Source organism: Corvus cornix, chromosome 1 (genome assembly GCF_000738735.6).
Source record: "Corvus cornix cornix isolate S_Up_H32 chromosome 1, ASM73873v5, whole genome shotgun sequence".
Classification (NCBI taxonomy): Eukaryota; Metazoa; Chordata; class Aves; order Passeriformes; family Corvidae; genus Corvus; species Corvus cornix.
Window position 1 is genome coordinate 29,223,006 of NC_046332.1, and position 22,261 is coordinate 29,245,266.

The following is a 22,261-nucleotide window of genomic DNA, read 5'->3' on the forward strand; positions in this document are numbered from 1 at the left end:
AAGCATTATGTTATTTTCCATTTTACCACATAAAATGAAAATTACTTTAGAAATAGAGGTTAACATTTTTCCTAAGCACATGACACAAAAACAGAGGGTCACAATTTGGCAGAACAACATCACACCAACTTGCAGTTTCGGGACCTAAAATAGTACCTATTGAAAATCATGTGAACAAATAAAAGCTATCTATTTTTCAACTCTGAAGAATATCAGTTAGTACCCTTTTCTGCTTCTGAACCAGCTGTTCCAGTTCTTGTTCTTTTGACAGCAGCTTGCACTCCAGCTCTTGACTGTAGGACTGAAACCTCTCTGTGTCCTGCAAAATTCAGAGAGGAAATGGATTAACAGAACAGCATAACTGCATCAGCAGGAGGAGAAATAACAAATCAGGGATGAAGTTTTCCACAGTGAATATAACAAGACACAGGTAGTACTCAGTTGAGGGATGGTATCACCCATGAATCTGTAAACTGGTGTAGTCCAGCAGCTTCAATGACTGTGGTTTCTACAGAACGTGCTGATTGCGTATGAGTAGGTATCAAGTCTAGAAAGGGGAGGCAGATGTCTCAGGCAGGAGGCTGAGGAGCTTAGCCAACCTAAATCAATACAGCCAGAAGGTATCCTCTCATTTCCAGCCACAGCAACTCAGGTTGATGTGAAAGAAACAACAACTGCCACGCTTAAAATCCATCACTAACAACAATTTTTCGCAGATGTTCCACCGGTATAAACAAGCGACTGGGGCTTCAAGCTCTGCCTTTCACTTAGCAATTATATTAACCTGTCCACTTTGTAAGTATCCTGCAATCACTGGGAACTCCCAGTCCTATTTGGGATTACTCCTTCTGACACTCCTCAGCTGAGAAAAATTGTCAGACCTCTCCTGAGTAAAATCAGGTTCCACTAGTTTGTGTCAGCTGAGAATCTGTCCTGTTCCTCCAAAAACAGGCTTCTACTCTCTAAGGTCCCCAGGAAAATGCCTCTAAACAAAAACAAAAATTCCATCAAAACAGCAGTGGTTCTTACATGTGTTTTCCCTTAAGCAGTACCCATAATGGGGTAATCAAATGCATGATAACTGGCTCTTTCTGGGGAAGAATGTATATCCAAATGAAAAAACAGACTAACTGCCCCTTTTGTGTAACATTCAGTCAGCAGGGTATTAAGTACTGTAAATAGCTACAATTTGTACTTATTTGCATCTTACCAATTTCTTTAAATGTATTCTTCAAGAGCTGCTCTTCATTCAAGCCACAATAATTTCCCCTTTATATGGCATCAATGCATCTCTCCAGGCTGTAAAGTCTTTGTAAGACTTTGCATTAGAGAAAGAATTTAACAGTCAGATCTCCCCAGATCCCAAATTAGTCATGCAAAGAAACAATACTGCTTGAGTGTCTGGCAGCCCTTAGTGTGGCTGCTGACTAAACTGTAAATAGCTTGAGTGGGAAGCTTTCATGAAAAAGCCTGAAAGAAATGGCTTAACCTCAAATATACAACTAATTAGGAGATCCAACAATCACTGCTTATGGAAAAGTCTTTGTTGTTTGGGGGTTTTCAGAACCACTTCAGCTGTGGGCTATTAAGAGCACATAAACTATTTTTTCCACAAAACTGCTGTCAGGCAAAGTTGAAAATACTTTTTATCCTTCAGCTGATATACAAACTTTTATTTAAAGGCTTCATCTCATCCACCACTAAAAACTGCTCTCAGCTTGGAATGGAAAAAAACTTGAAAATTTGAGTCAGGTTCACTACCCTGTAAGGCAAGTGAAAAGAATGATTCCTTAGACAGCTGATAAAGGCACCTTTTTTTTGGTTGGCAGGAAACAAAAAATACTTCATGTATTTGCATCACGAAAGGAAGCTTTAGATATATTTGATTATATTGTATAGATATACTTATATATATTTGATTGAGAGTGGAGACAATAACCACTATTTTGGCAACTATTTCTATCATGTACTGCTGAAACCCTGTGTTTGTGTCATTTATATGACTGATGCCAAGAAAACAAAAAGGGATGAGCCAGTAGCTCAGTAGATGACTGACTCTCCCAGGCCACCCAGAGCAGCTGTGAAACCTCCAATATTTTAATACTCAAAACGTAATTGGCCAAATTCCTGAGAATCCTGATCTAGCTAGGAAGTAAGGCATCCCACCTACATGGTTTTAAGATTACTCTTTCCTAGAGCATGCTGGAAGTTCTTGTTAGTTTCCTTGTTATACAAGAAAAAGCACGAGAGAAGAATCCAAAGAAAAGACTATGAACACAGTAGAGGAGATTTAAAGACTTCCCAAGGAAACGGAATTCATTTTCAGGTGTTCTGGAAGCACCATGGGTGTGACAAAATAATCTGACCCGTGTTTATTTTGCAAATAACCTGTGGTTGTTTTGCAAATTACCATCACTTGAGTCATCTCTTATTGTTATCCCCTCCCAAAAAGCAGAGACTGTAGAAGTCAGCAGGATTGGTGCTGCTCTGAACAACCTCACAGACTGCACTTCCTAATTGAGACCAGAGGTTGGACCTAGAGTAGCATCAGTAATACAATGTTTGTAGTAAACTGACTTTCAAAAGAATGCCAGTCGCTGCTGCTGAATGCCAGCCACCGAGCACAGGACATCAGTGCTCCTTCATCCAACTTTATTCACTCAGTTTGAAGCTTCAGAGACTAAAAGTTTGAAGCTGCAGTAGAAAAGCAGCTGTGAGGTGAAAGGTGTTTTTTCTTCCTCAGTTATGAAACACATTTTGTGGGCTTTAACTTCACACCCAGAATGAGTTTAAAACCACTGAAAGGGGGAGCAGAATCCATGGCCACCATAACAAAGAGACACTCACTTTCAAGAGAAACTGCTCTTTCTCCTTTTTGATTTGCTGTTCCATTTCCTCATAGAGATGTTGCATTTCTTCATCATAAGCAGCAATTTTCCTAATAAGAGATAAGAAAACACTGAGTGGGTCTTTGTAGCATTACTTCAAGAGATGGCTCACATTACCAGCTAAGCTCCACATCTCTGCCATAACACAAGACTCCAAATGTATGTTCAAGGTGTCAAGGAAATAGAAATTTTTGTGCAGCAAAGCTCACAGATTAATTTTTTTTTTTCTCATGGAAGTACAGCTTCAACAACTCAAAAGCTAATACAAAGCTGATGTTTCCATATAAAGCAGCTGTTCATCATGCAATTTTAATGACTACTAGATCTTAGGTATAAGGAAGAAAGTTTACTAATATCTTGACAATACCAAGATGTCAGAGCCTAAATTTGACAGTTAAAACTATTTTCACTGTAACTTCCTTTTTTTTTTACTCTTGGACTGCACTGTTCCCCATTCAAGGGTACTGAATGAGGTACTTCCATCTAAGACACATTAGCTAGAATGGAACTCTTGAAAGACCTTCATGAAAGCAGCCTTACTGCCTCTCGGACAGCTTTGCTGAAACAAATTTGAAAAGCCCAGATGAGGAACAGAAATAAATACGTTGTGCCCAAGTGTATATGACTGTAGGAAAAAAGAAAAAAAGAACCTCCAAAGTTCACTTTTTTCCAGTAGAATATTGCAATTAATATCACTGCAGCTTGATACACGAAGAGCAAATGGTTTCACTTGGGCAGAAAAAATTTAACTGTTGACAGGGAACAAGAGATCTACTTTGTTCTGCTACTACTTTATTCTATTCTTATTAATGCAGAAACTGAAATGCAAAAATCTCTTTGTATCAAACTCAGGGGACATCCTAGAAAAAATTTTAATTGAGATTGTTAGGACCTTTCTATGACAGTACTGTATATTCCCCCATATACTTCGTGCCATAGCTGTTCCTTGAGCAATCTGCATAATGCATCTGTTCAAATAAAGTATAGAATCTTCAAGGGCATTCACATCAGCAAGAGCTAGACAAGGAACATCCAGTAGAAAAAACCACCAACATTTATTTTGTATCTACTTTTTTTTTTTTTTTTTTTAACCTAATGCTCTATATGTTCTGTGGTTTTGCCTTATTGAAGGCCTGGTTCTCTTCTCATTTAAAACAAACGCAATTTTAAAGAAAATTCAAAAACTTTACCTAATCTAAGAAGCGTGAGTAAAACCAGAAACAAGTCTATCTTTCCCCCTTTCAACAGCAGAACACTTGACACTGCCAGCTTCCCTTTTCAGTCACAGATAAAAAATGTAAGACATTTTCCCAGGATCTACAGAAGCAATAATCAACTGTTAAACTACAAGAATTTGAGGAAAACTATGGCTGTCACTTAGACTTTTGTAAACTCTGACTAGGTGAGAAAACCAGGCCCCAAAAGGGCCTCTGCCATGTGACTGCAACACTTGCAATAGAGAGTGTCAGAAAATCCAGAAGCCCTTTTTTGCCTTGCTCCCCTTATACTGTAAAAGTGGTTCATGTTCTGATCTCAAATTTTATTTTCTTGAAACTAAGAAAATGCTTCATAAGGAATTAGCATTCATCAATGCAATCAAATCACACAAATTCATGGAGAAATAACAACTACTTAGAAAGGCATGGCAGAGATGCTAAGATCATACACCTGCTGTATTCATGCAGTATAATACCACTTTGACCAGCGTTAGACTGACTGCTGAAAAGCCCTGTAACTCTGCAGAGGCAGAACATATTGCACAGCTGTCAGTGTTTCCATGGGAATCATAAAGATTTTCTTGGCTTCTGTGTGACAGGGAGAATATCTTTAGTCCTGTGTTTTAGCCTGCTGATTTAGGTATTTCTCTCCTCTTCTGTGTTTGGGAGCAAAGGATATGGCAGCACCATGAAGACTACACCCAGGAGGTACTGCTGGATGTAGGAATCTTTTTAGTTGGTCTGGCACATAAGCACATGCCATTGCTGTAGGCTGAATACTCTCCAAGCATTTAATTCATAGATTTCCATTCTTATCTCATGGTCAAATTAAACAGAAGGGGAAAATAATATCCCCTTGTAATCAAAAGTGTAACAATTTTCAGTAAAATAACTAACAAGCAGCAGGAAAAATAATCCAATACATTAGCTGGCAAATATTCCCCACATATATTCAGGAGGAAAAAACTGAATTCATAAGGATATATCACTGTTACATGAAAAAGGCAACATGTTTTGACTAAAAGTTCTATTCCCTTGGATTACCCCTTCAAGTCTTACTTAACACATAATTTTATAATTTCAGCAATATTTGATAATGTAATCTCTCTTTTCAGTAATGCTGCAGAATAAACAGATGGAGAAGAAAGCAGATGAAATGTAACATGAGCTCACTAAGTTCAGATAAGTTCAGGATCAACACACTCAGAAGGGTTTAATTTTTGCCCATTCATGTAGTTGCAATGTGAACTGTTTTGATTTCACAACTGCTGTTCATGCAGTTTGTTGTAATGGTTCTTTCTCCTTAAAAAAATACAGTGATTTGTGCACAGTGTGAACTAATCTCCTGAGGTGCTGATTCCTCTCCTCTTCCATGAAGATGGATTCTGACAGTGTCTCATGCTAAGCCCAATGAGAAGTCAGCTCATCCTTCCCTTCTTCCTTTATACCCTTTTGTTTATCTTGCCTGTTTAGAACTCTGTTGTTTGAAACACACTCTACATTTTTATTAGGTTTGTCCTTCAAATGCAAAGCACAGCAGCAGACAGAGCTAATGGCAGTTGAAGATTTTATCTGCTATTAGAAGAAAAAGGTCTTTCTCATCTCTTTTAGGCTTACTTCCTACCAGTCTTATTAAAAGCCCCTTGGTTCTACTGCCAGGGATTTGAAGAATAACAAGGTCTGTCATATCCCACTCCAGCCTTTGCCTCCTCATTCAAGAGATACGACCTTCTAAAAACAGCTCTCTCAGAATAGCTGTTCTATTCCTTTAACCACTGAGTTGCCATTCTCTGCACTTTTCCTCATCCCACTACATTCTCCCTGTGTTGCAGAGACCAGAACTTCCCACAGTGCACTCAGGACATGGGTGCACTAAGATTCCACGTGGTGCCAAAAACGTGCTTTGCCACATGCTCAGTACCTTCCCTGGTAATGCCCAGCAGTTTACTGGGCTCTTCTGGCTGATTTCAAGAAGCTCTCTGCAATGCCCCCATGGGCTTTCTCTGCAATTGTAATTGCCCATCACATCGGCTTGATTTTATTTTCTTCTCCTAACATTCACCTCTGCTTTTCTGGCGTGCTCAATACACCACCCTGTTATTTAAAAAAACACTAGTGCTAAATTTAAGAAGCCATCTAATTTTAAATTCATCCTTAAAATGAAACACAAGTACCAAAAATCAAGGAGAACGAACTTACCCTGGCAAATAAATATTGTACCCACAAAATTGCATTGTGTTTAGATTTAAAATCACAGTTTTTTTCTCTCTAGATAGTTACAGCAGTATTAACCTACACAGTCCCTCGTGCATGCTGTATTTGCATGTTTGTGTATTGAGAATATAGGTCCAGGCAGTAGTGAGGCTGAACATACAAACAGGAACAACAGCAGCCTACCTGATCTATTGAACCAGAACAGGAGGAAACTCCTGGATCTCTTAGACCACAGGACTCAGGTTCATGAATGAAAATATGCATGTGTGAAAGCTCCAGAAGAAAAGACAGAAAACAGGTAGAAAAGAACATCATGGGTTAAGAGCATAGATTTTTATGGCATAAAGATCCCTGCACACACACATGAAGCTTCTCAGAGCATCCAGAATAGAAGAAAAAGGAACAATTTAAGACAAAAGCACAGCCTACACCCAGGAAAGGAGACAAAAGGCTGAGAGTAGACTGCCTTATTGCCTAATGACTCACGGAGGTGAGTCAGGAAGGAAAGATGAAAGAACAAATTCATATTCTATTTCCAAAGGGTATTATTGTCACCAATCAACAACAAGCCAGGAGATATTACAAGACCTCAAAACCCAGCGTTCCTTATCTTCTGTGATCCCACAGTAAATCCTGGCCAGTCTAAGCAGATACATGCACCTTAGTGCTAATAAGTATGTGGGTATTACAAAAAATTAATCTTCTCCCCTATATGGTGCTGTCTTGATCTTTGCTGTTATTCGTACATAGTTTAAAAGAAAACAGGTTATTCATCCCCACCGTTACCAAAGACAACATTACTACTCTGTTTCCTTCCTGCAATCAACTACAAACAAAACAACAATCTACGTGCAGAAATCAGTGGTGTTATCAGGAGCAACAAAAAGAAGAAATTAGCTACAACATGTTTTTACTACAAAGGCATAAAAATCCAATGTGTTTTCAAGGTAGAGATTTCACATCAGCTAGAAAAGATAATGCTAATGTACTCTATGTACTCTGCATTGATCAGAGTTATTAAACAGACACATTTATTCATTCAGTTCCCAAAAAAACACTCACAAAAACCCCCTCAAAAAAACACAGAACAAACCTCTCACCACACACGGTAGTTAATCCTCTCTAGTCTAAACAGACAGCAAAACTCACTGTATGCTGTTTCCAGCTGTCTGAAGGCTAAAACCACACACAGAGACTTAGATGAAAATGCTACTACGAATATAAACCAATTGTCTTTAATGACCATATATATTTAGGTTTTTTCCTTCTCCATAAGCCTTGTTATATCCTCAGAATAGTCAGGAGAGTGCTGAACAAATGAAGTAAATGTTCAACAATATATTTGCCTTTATTACTCAGTCTGTAAGAATCTGAAATTCAGAAGTGACACTTTAAAATAAAAATACAGTGGAATTTCAACTACGCCCGTAATTTTGCATTCTGTTTAGATTTAGCATCACAACTTTTTTCCCCTCTAGATAGCTCCATATAAAAGCATGATCTATCAATTTTAGTCCTTACATATATTTTTTGTATATGCATTTTATGCATTTGTTTATATATACATTTTATATGTTTTATATATAAAACATACACGCTATTTCATATTTCATAGGTTTGCTTTATATATATATATATATTTGTTAGCTTACACTTTCACTAATATCAGTGCTTTGTGCTGCTCTAACATCTTAAACCTCTTATGTCTCTGGCCAGTTAATCCAGGTTTATAGCTTTTCTGCACGCAATGCTTGCAAAGCACACAGACAATTTATCAGATTTACTGTTAAATATGACTTTCCTCTGGAATCAAACTGATTAACTAGATTGGAATCACTCAATATTGTCTTAAAACTTCAATGCAATAGCAGACATCTGCAAAAGAATTTCAGTCAATAAAATCTTAACTGGAAAGGAAAAGCTAATTTCATTCAGTTCTGCCATATGAATAGTTTTACCAGTACTCTTAATGCCTGATAAAATTTTACTTTATGGGAAGGCTTGTCCTCAGTTCTCCATTGAAACACCTTGTTGATTTCAAAAGTCCAAATAGTAGGTAAAATAGCTGTAAAACTAAACAAGAAGTCTAACAAAGAGAAATACCAACTTTTTTAGAGCACACTCCAACTCATTCTTCTCATTATCTGCTTCTTGGAGCTGGGAAAAAATTCTGACCAGGAACTCTTCAAAATTGGAAAGCAAATGAGGTTCTTCTTTTCTTAGCTGCAACCAAAGTTGCTTCACATCACTCTCACTGAAAGAAGAGATCATAAAGGATTCATTAAGAAAGAATATTTCCCAGGCTGCAGTAAATGTTCTTAGCACCTTTAGTAGATGGAGGCTTCAGGGCATCACTAGTCAGAACACAAAACTTATTAAAACCAACTTAAACTGTGCCAGATTTGAAAAGGAGGAGAGGGTGGGAAATGATGGAGATTGAATTTATTCAAAAAAATGCATTGTAACATCTGGTCATTCCTGACTGCAGAATAGCACGGGAACTGCTTGTTTACTGGGTGCCTTGCCCAACACTTCACCTAAACAGGAATGGGTGAGAAAGACAGATGAGATACAACGTGCCCTGCCATCACTTCTATTAGAAGCAAAGAAGTTCCCACAAATCTGGAGGGGAGGGGGCAGTGGGAAAGCTAATCAAAATGCCTTCCTCATAAGAAATGAATGAGATTCAGGTTCCTAAGTTATGTTGACAAATTGCATTTGTACTGTATTCTTTCATTTTCAACACATTTTTATTCCATGGTGAGTCTGCTACAAAAATCAGAACAAAACGTCTTGAAATTTTGATTTAAAGATTTACCAAGATAATGTTGTCTTTCCAAATCTATTCAGCAGACATTGGGAAAGAGATGCTCTATTGTGAATGATAACAGGTTTCTAATACTTTGCCAGAATTCTCCTGAACCACTTCGTCTCTTCCTGACTCATTCTCTTCCATGTGCATTGCAAGCCTGAACCTAGCCAGCAAAGAGTGCTATATTTAAAGGACAAAATAAGGATAAGGACAGAAGACGTGGGTGATAAATATCTCTTCATAATGAAAGCCTTTCAGGATGACTGACAATGAACTGTTTCCTGGAACAGGCAGTCGGGGGAAGAGAAGGACTGATGAGCACTTTTATTCCACATTAAGAATCGCTGATGTATTTCTTAAATATTTGTACCACCTGTCCAGATTTTCTCCCATTTTTGCCCAATGCTTTTTTTTGTTCTGCAATATTCATTGTGATTGACAAATGAATGCCAGGCCAACACACAAGAAGCTATTTGAGCAGGTTTTATGTTCCATGTTTCAGAATGAGCCACCCTGGCCTTGGAAGACATAGTGTTACCAGAGCAATCACAACATGCAATTATGCATGAAGGGGAGCAAAAGCAGAAAAAGTGGAGAAAACCTCACTACTTATGGTGCACTTTAAAAACATCCCTTGCCAAAAATAGCAGTCATCATGCCTTGATTGAAAATCAGTGGCATCTGGGGATTACATGCTTGTAATTATCTATGTTCAAATGCCATGGCACATCAAGTGGTGGAGCTTTCCCATGGCAGAAAAACATGTTTCATGTGCCTGGAGTATAACAGGTTTGCTCTTGAAAATTTTGGTTGAGTGGCATTTTATCCTGACAACAAGAAAATTAGGTTTTATAAGGTTTTTTTCTCTGTGGTTTTGAGCACCTTTCGTTCTCGCCATTCATCTTGGATTCCATTAAAATCAAACCCAGAGGTGAACCATAAAAGGTCACACAACTGACTACTATTGCTGTGAGGACTCACTCATCCAAAACCTTTTTAGCTCCAAGCCGATCCATCAGATTCGAGAACTGGAATTCTTCATCCTCATCACCACTCATGGTCTCCTCGCATCTAACTGGGCCAGCTGTTTCACCTTCTGATGGTGGCACCATGTCATTTTTCAAAGCAATCTGCTCCAAAAGAAATTGGCCTAAGAATTAGAAATTGCACACATTAGCATATTCAGAACTTACTATAAAAAGCAATGTCATACTAAACATACTAAAGCTCAAATTTTACAGTAAATAAACAACAAAAGGACGAGACATGGCAAGAGGATCCCTGAGTTCTATGGCTGACTTTGTGCCCAGTTTAATGCCTAACCTTCAGTAAATCATCCACCTCAAAATTCACAAACATAATAAAAAAATTCGTATCTCCACGCAAAAAATAAAAGGACAGAAATTGCAGTAACAACTCTTCATAAATTTTGTGGTTTTCTTTCTTGATGGGTTTAAATAGGCATTAGGAATCTAAAATAACCATAGCACCAGTACTGATAAAATGTACATTATATAAAATTTAACATTCTTTTTAGTGCATGACCAAAGACACACATTCAATTCCTATATAAATTGCATACAGAAAGCTGTATTTTATTAACAGTAGTTGTATGGTGAGGATACAGAAGTGAAACTGCCACAGTGAAATTGCAGGGGGGTGGAATATTGTGATTTTATGCAGAGGATTTTTTGTTATATTCTAAATTCCAGTACAGAAATTACTATAGACCCAAGGAAAGAGAAATACTGGTATGGTTTTATATTTTTATTAACTCCATCTTGCATTCTTTCTCATAGCACCCAGAAGAGCATGTTGGCAACAGAACAATCTGTTGCAAAGAGAGGTTACAGTAGATTTCAGATTTGCCACCATTTAGAAATATGAGTAGGACTCTCCCATAGTAATTGGTGCAGTATGACCTTTATCCAGACACTACTCTGTCTTCTCCATTCTCTAGCTTTCTAAGGCAGCTTTTACCTACTACAGCTTCTGCTTCTATCAGGAACGCCAACATTATCACCTAGCCAAATGTAGGACTACCTGGTCTGGAAAACACCTGTCAGTGCTGTGTAGCAGGTTAAAATGTAGCACACTTTACACTGCCTATCCTTATCTTTTATGGGATGTGGTCCATGTCCCTCGTGTGCCTGTGTGGGTGTCTCTGGGGTACATGTTTAACTTTACGACCAGCTGAACATGCGAACAGGAAAGCAGTGGCCACATCCACCTTTGAGCAGGAGGAATCCCCAGGATCTGGAGCTGTTTGAGATGGCAGCCACTTACAACCTCTCTTAATAAAGAGTTTTGGTTATGCAGGGACTGCTTATGAAAGTAATCTTAATTTAACTTAACTTTAACTTATGAAAAGCAAAGCAGCAATACATTATTTCATTTTTAAATAGTGTCAATTTTCAGATTAGAGTATACTCTATGAAGGTACTTGATCTACCTCCACAATGGGAGAGGTGGGACATGAGAGAATTAGGATTTCAAATGACTGATGATTTGCAAACAAAAATGAAGGTCCTGTTTGCTGGACTTATACATAGTAATTAAATTGAGATTTACTGTTACAATTCATGCATAGATGAGATTCAGTTTTCTAGAGAAAATGCTTAAACTTCAGTCAGCAAAGCTAAAATTAAGTACAAAACTGACTCTGTGTAAACAACCAAGGACAGTCTAACACTGTCATCTTATCTGGAATGTCACAGCTAGGGACAAACCACCCTGTGACAAACACAGAGAACATGACAGTAAGAGTGCTGTTGCAAAACAGGCAGTTACAAAGAATTTATCAGATCACATCTTACAGTAATAATAATTGCCTCATCCTGTTTTGTTTTGAAATAAATTAACATCACTTGAGGAATTAATTCATTGTAGAAAGCATTCCCACAGCTCTAAGGACTGTGGTTTTAACACACTCCTAGCATTGTCTCACATCAGTCTTAGAGATAATTTTAATTATCTTTCATGTCTTATTGCCTGATACGAAATAACACACAAAACTTTCCCTCCCAGCCCCACCAAGGGAAACCTCCAATCAATTGTACATAGATTTACTCAACAGCTTAAAACAGGTGTAATTCAGATGATTATATAATTTTTCTCATATTGTGTCATGGCTTGCCATTTTACATAGGAGAGAAAGAACCCTGGAGCCCTTTGTCTATTTATTGACATAATTTGACTACTTCTTCCTCTGCTACACACATTTATTGTATCTAGGGGATAGTCTGGTTCCCTGTGTGCATTATTAAGTGTACTGTTAAGACAAAATTCTTCTTTACTGATGTGGAGAGTACAGAACATGAATAAAGCTCAAAAGAGGAGACATGCTTTCCAAAACTCACTGAATCCTGTGATGAACTCCTTTGGGGTAAGTGAGCCATTGCCATCAGCATCCAACGTAACAAAAACTTTTTCAAGTTCTTCCAGGCTAAGAGGTAACTCAGGGTGCAGTCTCTGTAATGACAAAACATGCAGCAGCTTTATCCATCACTACAGGGTAAGAGGAAGACTGGGTTCTACAAAACATCCATAATACAGAAGGATAGGTCCTTTGCTTCCCTGAGTGAAAATCCAATTACAGAGCAAAACAAGATAAACTGAGCGACATTTGCTTTAATGACTTCTCTGCTTGCCTTTATGAATCCATTCTGACGAAGCAATGAGAACAATGGCCTTGTGCCACAAATTCCAATCCCACAGAGAAGAGGAAGAACTTGAGCTGGAGTCTCAGCATCCTGGTGAAATGACTTGATTATCTTGGTGAAATGCCTTGATTATCAGGCTACTGGATGAACTTGGCAGCAGAATTGTACAACGAGTTCCTTCCACATCATAAAGTCAAGCAAGAGACATCTCTAGACAACTACATTATAGAGGATATAATGTCCTAATAAATGCTGATTCAAAAAATGTACATAAATAAATAAGTAAATAAAACAAAGCTAAGAAAGCTGCATGGTCTAAGGACCAAACCTGTTGCTCCCACAATGAGTTAAATGGAGTTCATGACTATCTACTTCTGAAATGCAGCATGCTCACACCAAGAAAGAGGTAGCTGCATGAAACTAGCTCCACAAAAATCACATTTTTTCCTGATAATCTAAAGAAAAGTACAAAAGAAAAGAATTCTGTAAAACTGATCCTAATGGTTTTAACCTAATTCTTTTAACAGTGTAGACAAATTCCCAGAAATAGGAGGAAATTGGAGTGGCAAACAACCCCACTAACCAGCATTTCCACTCGGAGACAGCACTAGGAAGATTAAAACCCTTCCTCAGCTTGAGAAGCAGTATCAATGCACACTGGTTCAGTCTTCTGCCTTATTAGTTTACATTTTAACCCCCCCCGAACTGCTGTTGTATATACAACATATTAAAACTGCAAGCTAGTAGGTTGAAAAAGTTCATTAGATTAAAAGTGTTAACCTCTTCCATTGTGGGGGAGGGATTTAGGGCCAAAAAAGGTTTCTTCTGCAATCCAAAACAGCAGAAACCACTATTCAACATGTTAAGCCATATAGGCAAGGTAAGAATTGGCTGAGTACATTAACCAGGAGTTTCCTGGTTGCCACGAAGGGTTTAGGGTATGCTTTAAGAACTGTATGAGTTAAATGAAAGCGGTAGAAGGAATTCCAAGGTGGTCCTGAGAAGGGAATGCAACAGAGCTGCTAAAGCACACAACTATCTGGAATAGTCACAAAGGGATTTCTGAGCAGGATTAGCTGTGTATTGCTGCCTGCTTCCAAAAAAACCTGGAAAACTTGACGCAGTTTAAAGAACTTATTTCATCAGTGATACACCTGTCTTCAGTTTCTTACTTAAACACACCCATCTTCCCAAAGTCTGGATTTTAATCTCTAAGATCTAAAGGGAAACTTTTTAAAATCAGCTTCTCCTGTAAAATTCTTACAGCCACCACTGCACTGATGAGGGAGAAGGTGCTTCAAACCAGTTTCTCTTTTTACATTCAGAAAAACAGAAACTGTACTCTTACCACCAGATCTTTGGGACGTGCTGAAGGAGCACTCGTCTGACCTTGCCATGAACACAGACCCACCTGCTATTCCATTGCAGTGGCCTGCAGGTCTTGCTGCAAACCTGACCGACAAATATGTGCTTCTCCAACCACAGCTGCAGTGCTCTAATGTAGCGTCCAAATTCTGATCAGAATTACAGTAAATTTACAGTAGAAAACACCACAATTACTTGCATTTTCTTGAAAAAAAAAGCATGAAAATCTAGGACAGTCTGAGGAACGTACCAAAAGTTTGCTCCATTAAATTCCCTCTGGGTAATTTACAGACTTTGATGAACTGGGCCACACTTACTAAGATTAAGTGAATGTTTTCCCAACATCTTGGGTTTTTTTCTAAATAAAAAAATTAAGATGATTTGTGGCTAGGAAAGCAAAACATTATTGGCCTCATAGCTGTGTTTTTGTTTATTTGCTCATTTCAGACTTACTGTAAAAATACACAGACCCTTTCAATATGAGGCTACTAAAATCTTTAAAAGAAAAGAAAACAAAATAAAAAATATATAGAGATACCACTGCAGTTTCAAAAGAAGCTATCTGCACTGCCACCAAATGTGTTCTGCGGTTTCATGACGTCTACGCTTAATTCTCTCAAAATACCAAGATTCTACTCAGCTAAATAAAAGGACAGAGCTCAAATAGCTAACAGGAAGATCTGAACCCAATCCATAGCTAAGAGCAAGATCTGAACCCAATCCTGCTATGCACATTAGAACAAAACATTTTACAGCACTAATTCTCATTATTCATTATAACCTCAAGGACCAACAGATGAAACTGTGGTTTCAAGTCTCACGTAGAATTTGCTTTCTTGACATTTCAGAAAATCTCTCGTTGGTTTGAAAATTGGGTACATTTAGTATTTGGAAATGGAATGAAAATTTTTTTAAAAAAACAACTATTAACAGAGTCTCACAATAAACAATATCATATAATCAAGGAGGAGTAAATCTTCAGTACAGTTACTACATTGTAGACACAAGAGAAAACTCTGTAAGATTTCTTCCATCGAGATTAATTGAATTTCAGATACTTAGCACACTCTGTTGAAATCATGCCCTGTATTACATGACTAAAGACTAAAAAGCTTAGCATTAGCATCCTATATTTGAAGCAAAGCTTCAGGAATGATAAGCAGTACAGACCTACCAAATGCACAACGCAAAAGCGATCAACACTTAGGACCTTTTAAGGAAAAAACGGATTTTTTTTTTTTTACTTTATTGATTTGTGTCTTTCCTATAGGGAGTAAACATCACAAGAAGTGCAGGAAATAAAAGTAAGTATAAAGAAACATCATCTCAAATGTCCTGAGCACCTTTATTTCTGTATTAAAGAACTTACATACACTTACATATATATATGAATTTTCAGATATAGTAAACAAACACTCATGATGAAATAGATGAATGAAATAGAACTTTATTTGTTCTTTGAAATTCTGTTTCTACTGCATCTTTTGCAGCATCTGCTTTAGAACCTGAAGCATAAATTTAGCAGCACTCTAAGTACAAACCTAGAATCAAACAGAAACAAATATTTTTACATTCCTTGCGAAAAACAGGTATTAAAACTTTTTATATACATAAACATACATACAAATATATGGGTTTTCCATTCGGTAAAAATATATACCATTCAGTTTTTAGAAAGACTATAAAATTGTAATCCATTAAATTCTCTGTGGGTTTGTATTTACCAAAAACCACCACTGGCAATATATTTGGTTTTTTCACATTCAGTTACTTCATTAAGATAGTGTAGGCTGGCAAAGCCTACAGCACAGCAAGCATCTGCATTCCTCTCTTTTTTCAACTTTGCATAATTAACAGAGGTCATCAGAAAACTCAGCAACACACAACTGCAAAGAAAGCTCTTGAGAGCGAGTAAACTGAGCAGTTTACTTAGGAGACTTTTGCTTTTCCAAAATAGGTAGTTAAAGCTGTTTCAACTGTATTTTCATACATACAGACATCTTTGTTTCTGAGGACAGGGAAAGTTTCTAAGTTTTCTATGAGATGCTTTCTTTGGCAGTAGTTCATAATGAATTTGTTTTGCTCCTGCTCCCCAATTCTGTTTCATCCATAAGTACAGAAGTAAAAATGGATTAACTCAACTTATGTTTTGCATGTGAAGCATGAGTACATTCCTGTTTTCTGCCACATAATGGTTCAAATCATCTTATCACTTCTGCAATGTGCAACAATCACATTTTCAAAAGATTTTATTATATATAGTCGCTCTTTTTCATCAGCATATTCAGCAAATCTGATTTTGACCCCTCAAACCAATTAAGCACAATTTCATAAGATTACTGCAAACACTGAATAATGCTCAAAATACTGTTCCTCTATACTTCCTACATATATATGTGATCCAGCTGAGTTCACCATTGTCTGACAGTGAAGCCACAGTGAAAGACTTTATTTATACAATTTTGCTGAAAAAATGATTGAAATTGGTGGGCTGAATACACTCCTGACGCCATGGCAAATCGCAAAGTAATGAATTTAATGGTGTTTTGATGTTTTCAACAAGAATGGAATTAAATTCCTGGGGCATTGTTTTAAACTTAATTTACTTTGATCTTCTACTTTTTTGTTGCTTTGTCTGAGAGAAAAAATGCAAGCCTTATGTAAGACTTTAAAGATATTATTTTAAATCCCACTTATCTCTTTAAAGTTATGAGAAGGGTGTTAACATTTTAAACTCTAAATTAATCAGTCTCAACTCATTAAGGGTTTTAGGAGCTTCTCCCATTGTGTATTTCACATAACCAAGTTCATTTTACCTGCATGTCTTGACAAGTGACGAAGCCTTTGCCTTCCAGATCACAAATCTGAAAGAACTCTTGTGCTTTTCCCAGCACAGTTAGTTCTGGGTCTTGTTCTCCAGTCCTGCTCCTCTCTCCATCTCCTGGTTGCACAGGACTGGTGCAGTCTCCTTTTATTCTGTCCATGGTTACAATCTCAGCTCAGGAATATCCTGGGATGCTGCTATCCCATTTACCCATAAACTCGGATCTGAAACCTGTGCATGGAAGGTAAGGAGAAAAGCAAATCAGACCCTCTTCATGATGGTTTCCACAATCTCTTAGCAACCATCTCTTTAATTAGGCACTAAATCTTAGAAGAAGAAAAAGCTTTTTGAAAATGCTTGCCCTTGATGGGTTGCACTTAAGACACTGCAAATGGGATGATGAACAAGGAGGGGGAAGTCTGAGGGAGCAAGAAGACAAAATTAGCACTGAAATGGAATCTCAGAGCAAAATCGGCCAGTTTGACAAGAAATATGGACAATCAATCAACATGAACAAGAAAACACAAGAAGAACAGGTAAAGACAAAAGTAATTTAAAGTCACTACAATTTGACTTCATATATTCATCTTGAATTTTTAGTTCTGCTTATCTAAGTAGGTCTACCTAACATAGACACAGATTTGTCTGAAAATATTTAACAGAACAAAGAATTTTGTAAGGCATTTGACTATTATAAGAGAATATAGCCTGACTGGCACAACTTGGAACAACTCCAACAGAGGCCAGTGAAAATTGTTTAAATCTGAAACATATGTTGTCTTCAGAGCAAAGGCCTCTGCACTGCATGGGTGTGAAGGTAGAACAGGAGGAAACAAGACCTTTGGCTTGTCTATGCAGCCTCTAGAGGTGAAAAGACTCTGATTGCACAGACAGAGCAGCTCAGCCAGAGCCTGTTTTACTCTATGCTTAAGTTCAAACCTGGCGCTCTTAGAATACAGCATCTTCCAAGAATTTCACACAGCTTCCCATGACAAAGTGATTTCTCTGATAGCTATGGGCCAGACAGTTGGACTTCCCATGTAACATGTAAGTATAAATGCACTGCAAATAGCCACTGACTTCAAACCAAACTAAGATTTTGGTGAGCAAATCACCCAACCTCTCTGAAACCATGTGACAAAAATCTGCAAACATAGGTAAGTTTCCTCTCCCTCCCTCCTCTCTTTTATCACTCCAATCATCCCAGGACTGTTGCTCAAATACTTTCCAAAACTGAAAGAGTTTTGGCTATATAGCCAAAGAACCTAGCTGTCAGAATCCTTGCTAAGAACATTACAAGCACGAGAAGGAAAAACACTGAGAGAAGCCAAGGGATGTCAAAACCCAGTATCATTCCACCTTAGGAAACTCCTCCCTCAGAGTGGGTCTTGCTTGAATTTTAATGTACACCAGTCAGGGGTGCCTTATAAACCCCAAAACCAGGTATATGAATGCAGCTTCTGCCCACACCTGCACCCAACACGAGCTCTCTGCTGGGGCAAGCCACACTCCACACCCCCAGGAGGCACCAAAGCCTGCCAGAGCACCTGTGCCAGCAGTCCTGGATAATTAACAAGGCTAAAAAATGCTGTCACAGGGAATTCTGGTCACACATAACAAGGGGCTTTTGCCTATTACAGCTACCTGAACACCTGTAATCTCTTTCTCTTATGAAGAAAATTTCTAGCTCTGAAAGTCTGACCAACATTCAGTAGCTGGGAAGATACACAAAGGAAAAGATCACTCCGTAATTGGCCTGTTTCTTAATCCCTTCCATGACGTTTATAATAACAGTCTCAAAAACAGTATACAAACCAGATGAATCTTTGCCCTCATTGTATATAGCCACCCACAAGTGGATCAGATGGAAAGCCACAATCAGGCTAAAGTGGTATAATAGTCTGCATGAAATTCTCCTTTCATACTGCTTTTACACACCTGAACCTCACTTACTTCAACACAGCTCACTCCTGACTGACACCAGTGTATGAGGTGACAAACCAGGCCATCAGTTTCAACTTAGCAATGACACTAACTTAAAAACAGGTTTAAAAATACCAAAAATCAACGGGACAAGTGCAGCCTAAAGATGGTCTTGACAAGATCTGACCTGGACTCAAAATGTATTCGATTCTTTTTTCTTTTCTTTTTTTTTTTCCTTTTTTTTTTCTTTTTTTTTTTTTTTTTTCTCACATCTCAACAATTTCTCAAAAGGCCACAACTGCAGGAGCAGGCCAAGCTAATCATGATAATAAGTGCTGCTAGTGCCTTCCTCTGCACAGTCCATTAGACTTCCTTAAGAAAATAGAAAAATTATGCAAGGAATAGATAGCCAATTGCAAGTGAAAGAACAGAAATACAAAAGCTGATTAAAAATGGTTGAACAAAAAGGCACTATATACACTTCGATAAAGCTGTTTGCAGTTAGCAAACAGTACAATTCAGCAAATATCACCATGCTTTCTAAATACTTCCATACCACAAAATGAAATTACATGCATCATGAGAGCCTCACCTTCTTATAAGTTGCCCCACCTTTTATACACATCATAAAAACTTGCTACACAGTGAGTGTCTTCAATACAGCAGAAAATTAAATTAGAGCATCTGCAAAAATTCTTAATCCTTATGGCAGCTTCTAAAGCTGATAGAGTTCATCGTAGTTCCTACAGTGTTCTGATACTTTGCAAATGCTGGTAATAACATGAAAAATTAGAACTGCAATTTGTCCCACATTACTGAATCAGCACTGTAATTACCTCAAGGCCAGTTTTAAATAACATAGGTAGTTCCATTCACTCATCCATCTCCTTTAGAAAACAAATGGCTTACAAAATCAATTCTTTTAAGACCTTTGTTTTCCATTCTCTTAGCTACAAACACACTTCACTATGCAAAATAGGTCATATCATGACCGGATGCAGACAAGCACAGCTCCAAATATTAAACAAGGATGTGTGATTTATGAGGTTTTTGTCCATTAATCATGAGGTAAATTCTGGATCTGCAAAAGGCAGGTCACTGCTAGTATTCTAAATGATATTTTCATCATTTCCAGTCATGTCTACTGTAAATCACCAAACTCTAGAAGTACAGAGCAATGTTGAACCACAAATTTCACAAGTCATGACATGTGACATCCCCGGTCTCCCTAACTGTGATAGTTAAAAACCTAGAGAGATGTTTTTCCTGCCCTCATATCTCTTGAGTTTTTAGGTTTCAGAGAAATATTTTTCTTAGCATGTGTTTACAGGTAGAAATTTTCTGCAGCACACTTCAAAACATACCACCAGCTGAAAAATAGAGTAAGCTCACTTAATACCAAGGTCACCTTGGATTTCTACAAAACACTGTTATGAGAGAGAACACGTTTTACAGACACTAGAAAATAAACAATAGATTGCATACTTTTTCTACAAGAAATATTTATTTCCTACAACCAAATTATCTTTGTCAAAATGACCCGCAGCTGCAGCGTAGTATGCCTGACACATGAACAGGGACCTCTTCAGAAATAACCTAGTGTCAGAGTTAGTTATCTTTCAGCATTATGCTGAAAAGCTCCTAAAGCTAGAATGTATCACCACAAATATTCTCCACTGGCACAAGCCTGCTGAAGGAAGTCATTCTGTTCCCTATTGCTCTGCCCTGCTTTTGAACAAGTGTTCATCCAGTTAGACAGTGAACTCTGCTGTAGAATCCTTTAAATTTAAACTGAAAAGTTATAGTTTATTTAACTTAACTAAGGCCAAGTGGTCCATCAAGGAAGAATCAAAAATAGCAGGACCTACAGGGAATGACAGAGGAATGTGACTGCTAAGACCAAAGAGCACAATAACCAACCTCAAGTACACAGGAGTTTTCTAGGTACAGGATTGGAGAAAAATGCTCCCTATGCACATAATACAATCCATAACAAGCAAACATGTCAGAAAAGCTAGACATGAAAACCCACCCAAGGATAGAGAAGGTGGAGCACTGAACCCCTGGCTGCAAGGGCAGTGCAGTTCTGCCATCATGGAAGGACAGACCAAACACAAATCTGCAAATAACGGCAGAGATGATCATTCCTTGAGAAAGGTGAGTAGATCAGTGGGCCTCAGTGTTACTTCTATCCATTTATAAAAAGGTTTAATGACCGTCAAATGTAAAAATTCAGGTCCCACACTGAAAACAACTAGCAGAGATACAAAGTTGTGTGCTCAAGAAAATACCTGTTTTTTCTCAGCTGTGACTAAGACAATTAACTTTTAAGCTCTCGTGGAAGCATAATAAAGCTTGGCCTAACCAACACCTAGACAGAACTGGATGAAAAAAGGGAGACTTTCATTCCTCCAGATTTGACTTTTCAAGTAAAAACATGCAAGTCAGAAAGGCTTGTGATGAAATGTATCATTAAAGACTCTTCCACACAGCCTGCAATCACCTCTCTCAAGATGTACACAATCTCTCATGACTCTTCATCTTAGGAGATCGCACACCATGGAATGGATGTGGGGAGCTTAACTCTGGAGGGAGATCTGAGGCAGGCTGGAGTTCCTAGGAGGGACCACAAGAAGATAGTCTGAAAGAAATGTGTCATGAAAATAATTTCAGGGGAGTAGCAAAGGCAGACAACAGAGGAGTCCTACATCTACTGGTCTATAAAAGAAAAAACTTAGTTATGTAGAAATTCTTTTCTTATCAGTAGATATGTGTGGGAGAACCAAATTCTGTTCAGAATCAGTCTTAATAGACTGCTTAGACTCAGTCTTAACAGAAGCTCTCCAGCCAGACCCAATTAGCTTTTAAAGATTAAGGGAATCATTAGGATCACCTCCTTTGTTATCTGCAAGCTTAAATCTTCATTTACACCACAACAAGGTTTTAAGTCTCCATAAAATTACTTACGATTTATTTCAAGGTAAGGGACCTCAGCAGAAATAAAGGAGGAAAAAGACCTGGGAGAAGGTATTGTGTTATACCTACATCAAAGTCACATAAATGAAATTTCTCTTCTTGAGAAGATTACTAGTTAAGGAAAAAAACCAAAACAAACCCTTAAAGCTAAAGAAGGATAAAAATCCAGGTTATATATCTGAAACAAAGTCTCAACAACATTAACTGTGAAATGGGAGAAAAACAGAAAATAAGCTTAAAGTGACAGCCTTAAGGATTCCAAAACAGGTAGCCAAAGACTTTGGATAGACCACTTACTCCCCACTTGGCATTTGTCCCTAGAGGAATCCACAAATACCAATGTTGGGAAAAAACAAATGATGTCAATTCTGTGCACTATG

General features: G+C 37.8%; 1 protein-coding gene across 5 annotated transcripts in view; it reads right to left on the bottom strand.

The window, feature by feature from the left end:
• The window catches only part of CRACR2A (calcium release activated channel regulator 2A), a 52,603-nt gene that overhangs the window by 25,640 nt on the left and 4,702 nt on the right, over nt 1–22,261 (bottom strand). For 2 of the 5 annotated variants that reach the window (XR_005603162.1, XM_039560860.1), the window contains exons 2-7: nt 16,975–17,213; nt 12,491–12,602; nt 10,113–10,281; nt 8,427–8,573; nt 2,848–2,938; nt 224–319 (exon numbers count right to left, since the gene is read on the bottom strand). Coding sequence is in view for 4 of the 5 variants with exons in the window: in XM_039560860.1 (XP_039416794.1) it covers nt 224–319; nt 2,848–2,938; nt 8,427–8,573; nt 10,113–10,281; nt 12,491–12,602; nt 16,975–17,142 (783 nt within the window). In the remaining variant the exon portion in view is untranslated. Of the gene's footprint in view, nt 1–223; nt 320–2,847; nt 2,939–8,426; nt 8,574–10,112; nt 10,282–12,490; nt 12,603–16,974; nt 17,214–21,408; nt 21,547–22,261 lie in introns of those variants that run through there. The other 3 variants (XM_039560878.1, XM_039560870.1, XM_019286728.1) reach the window with 3 other exon arrangements.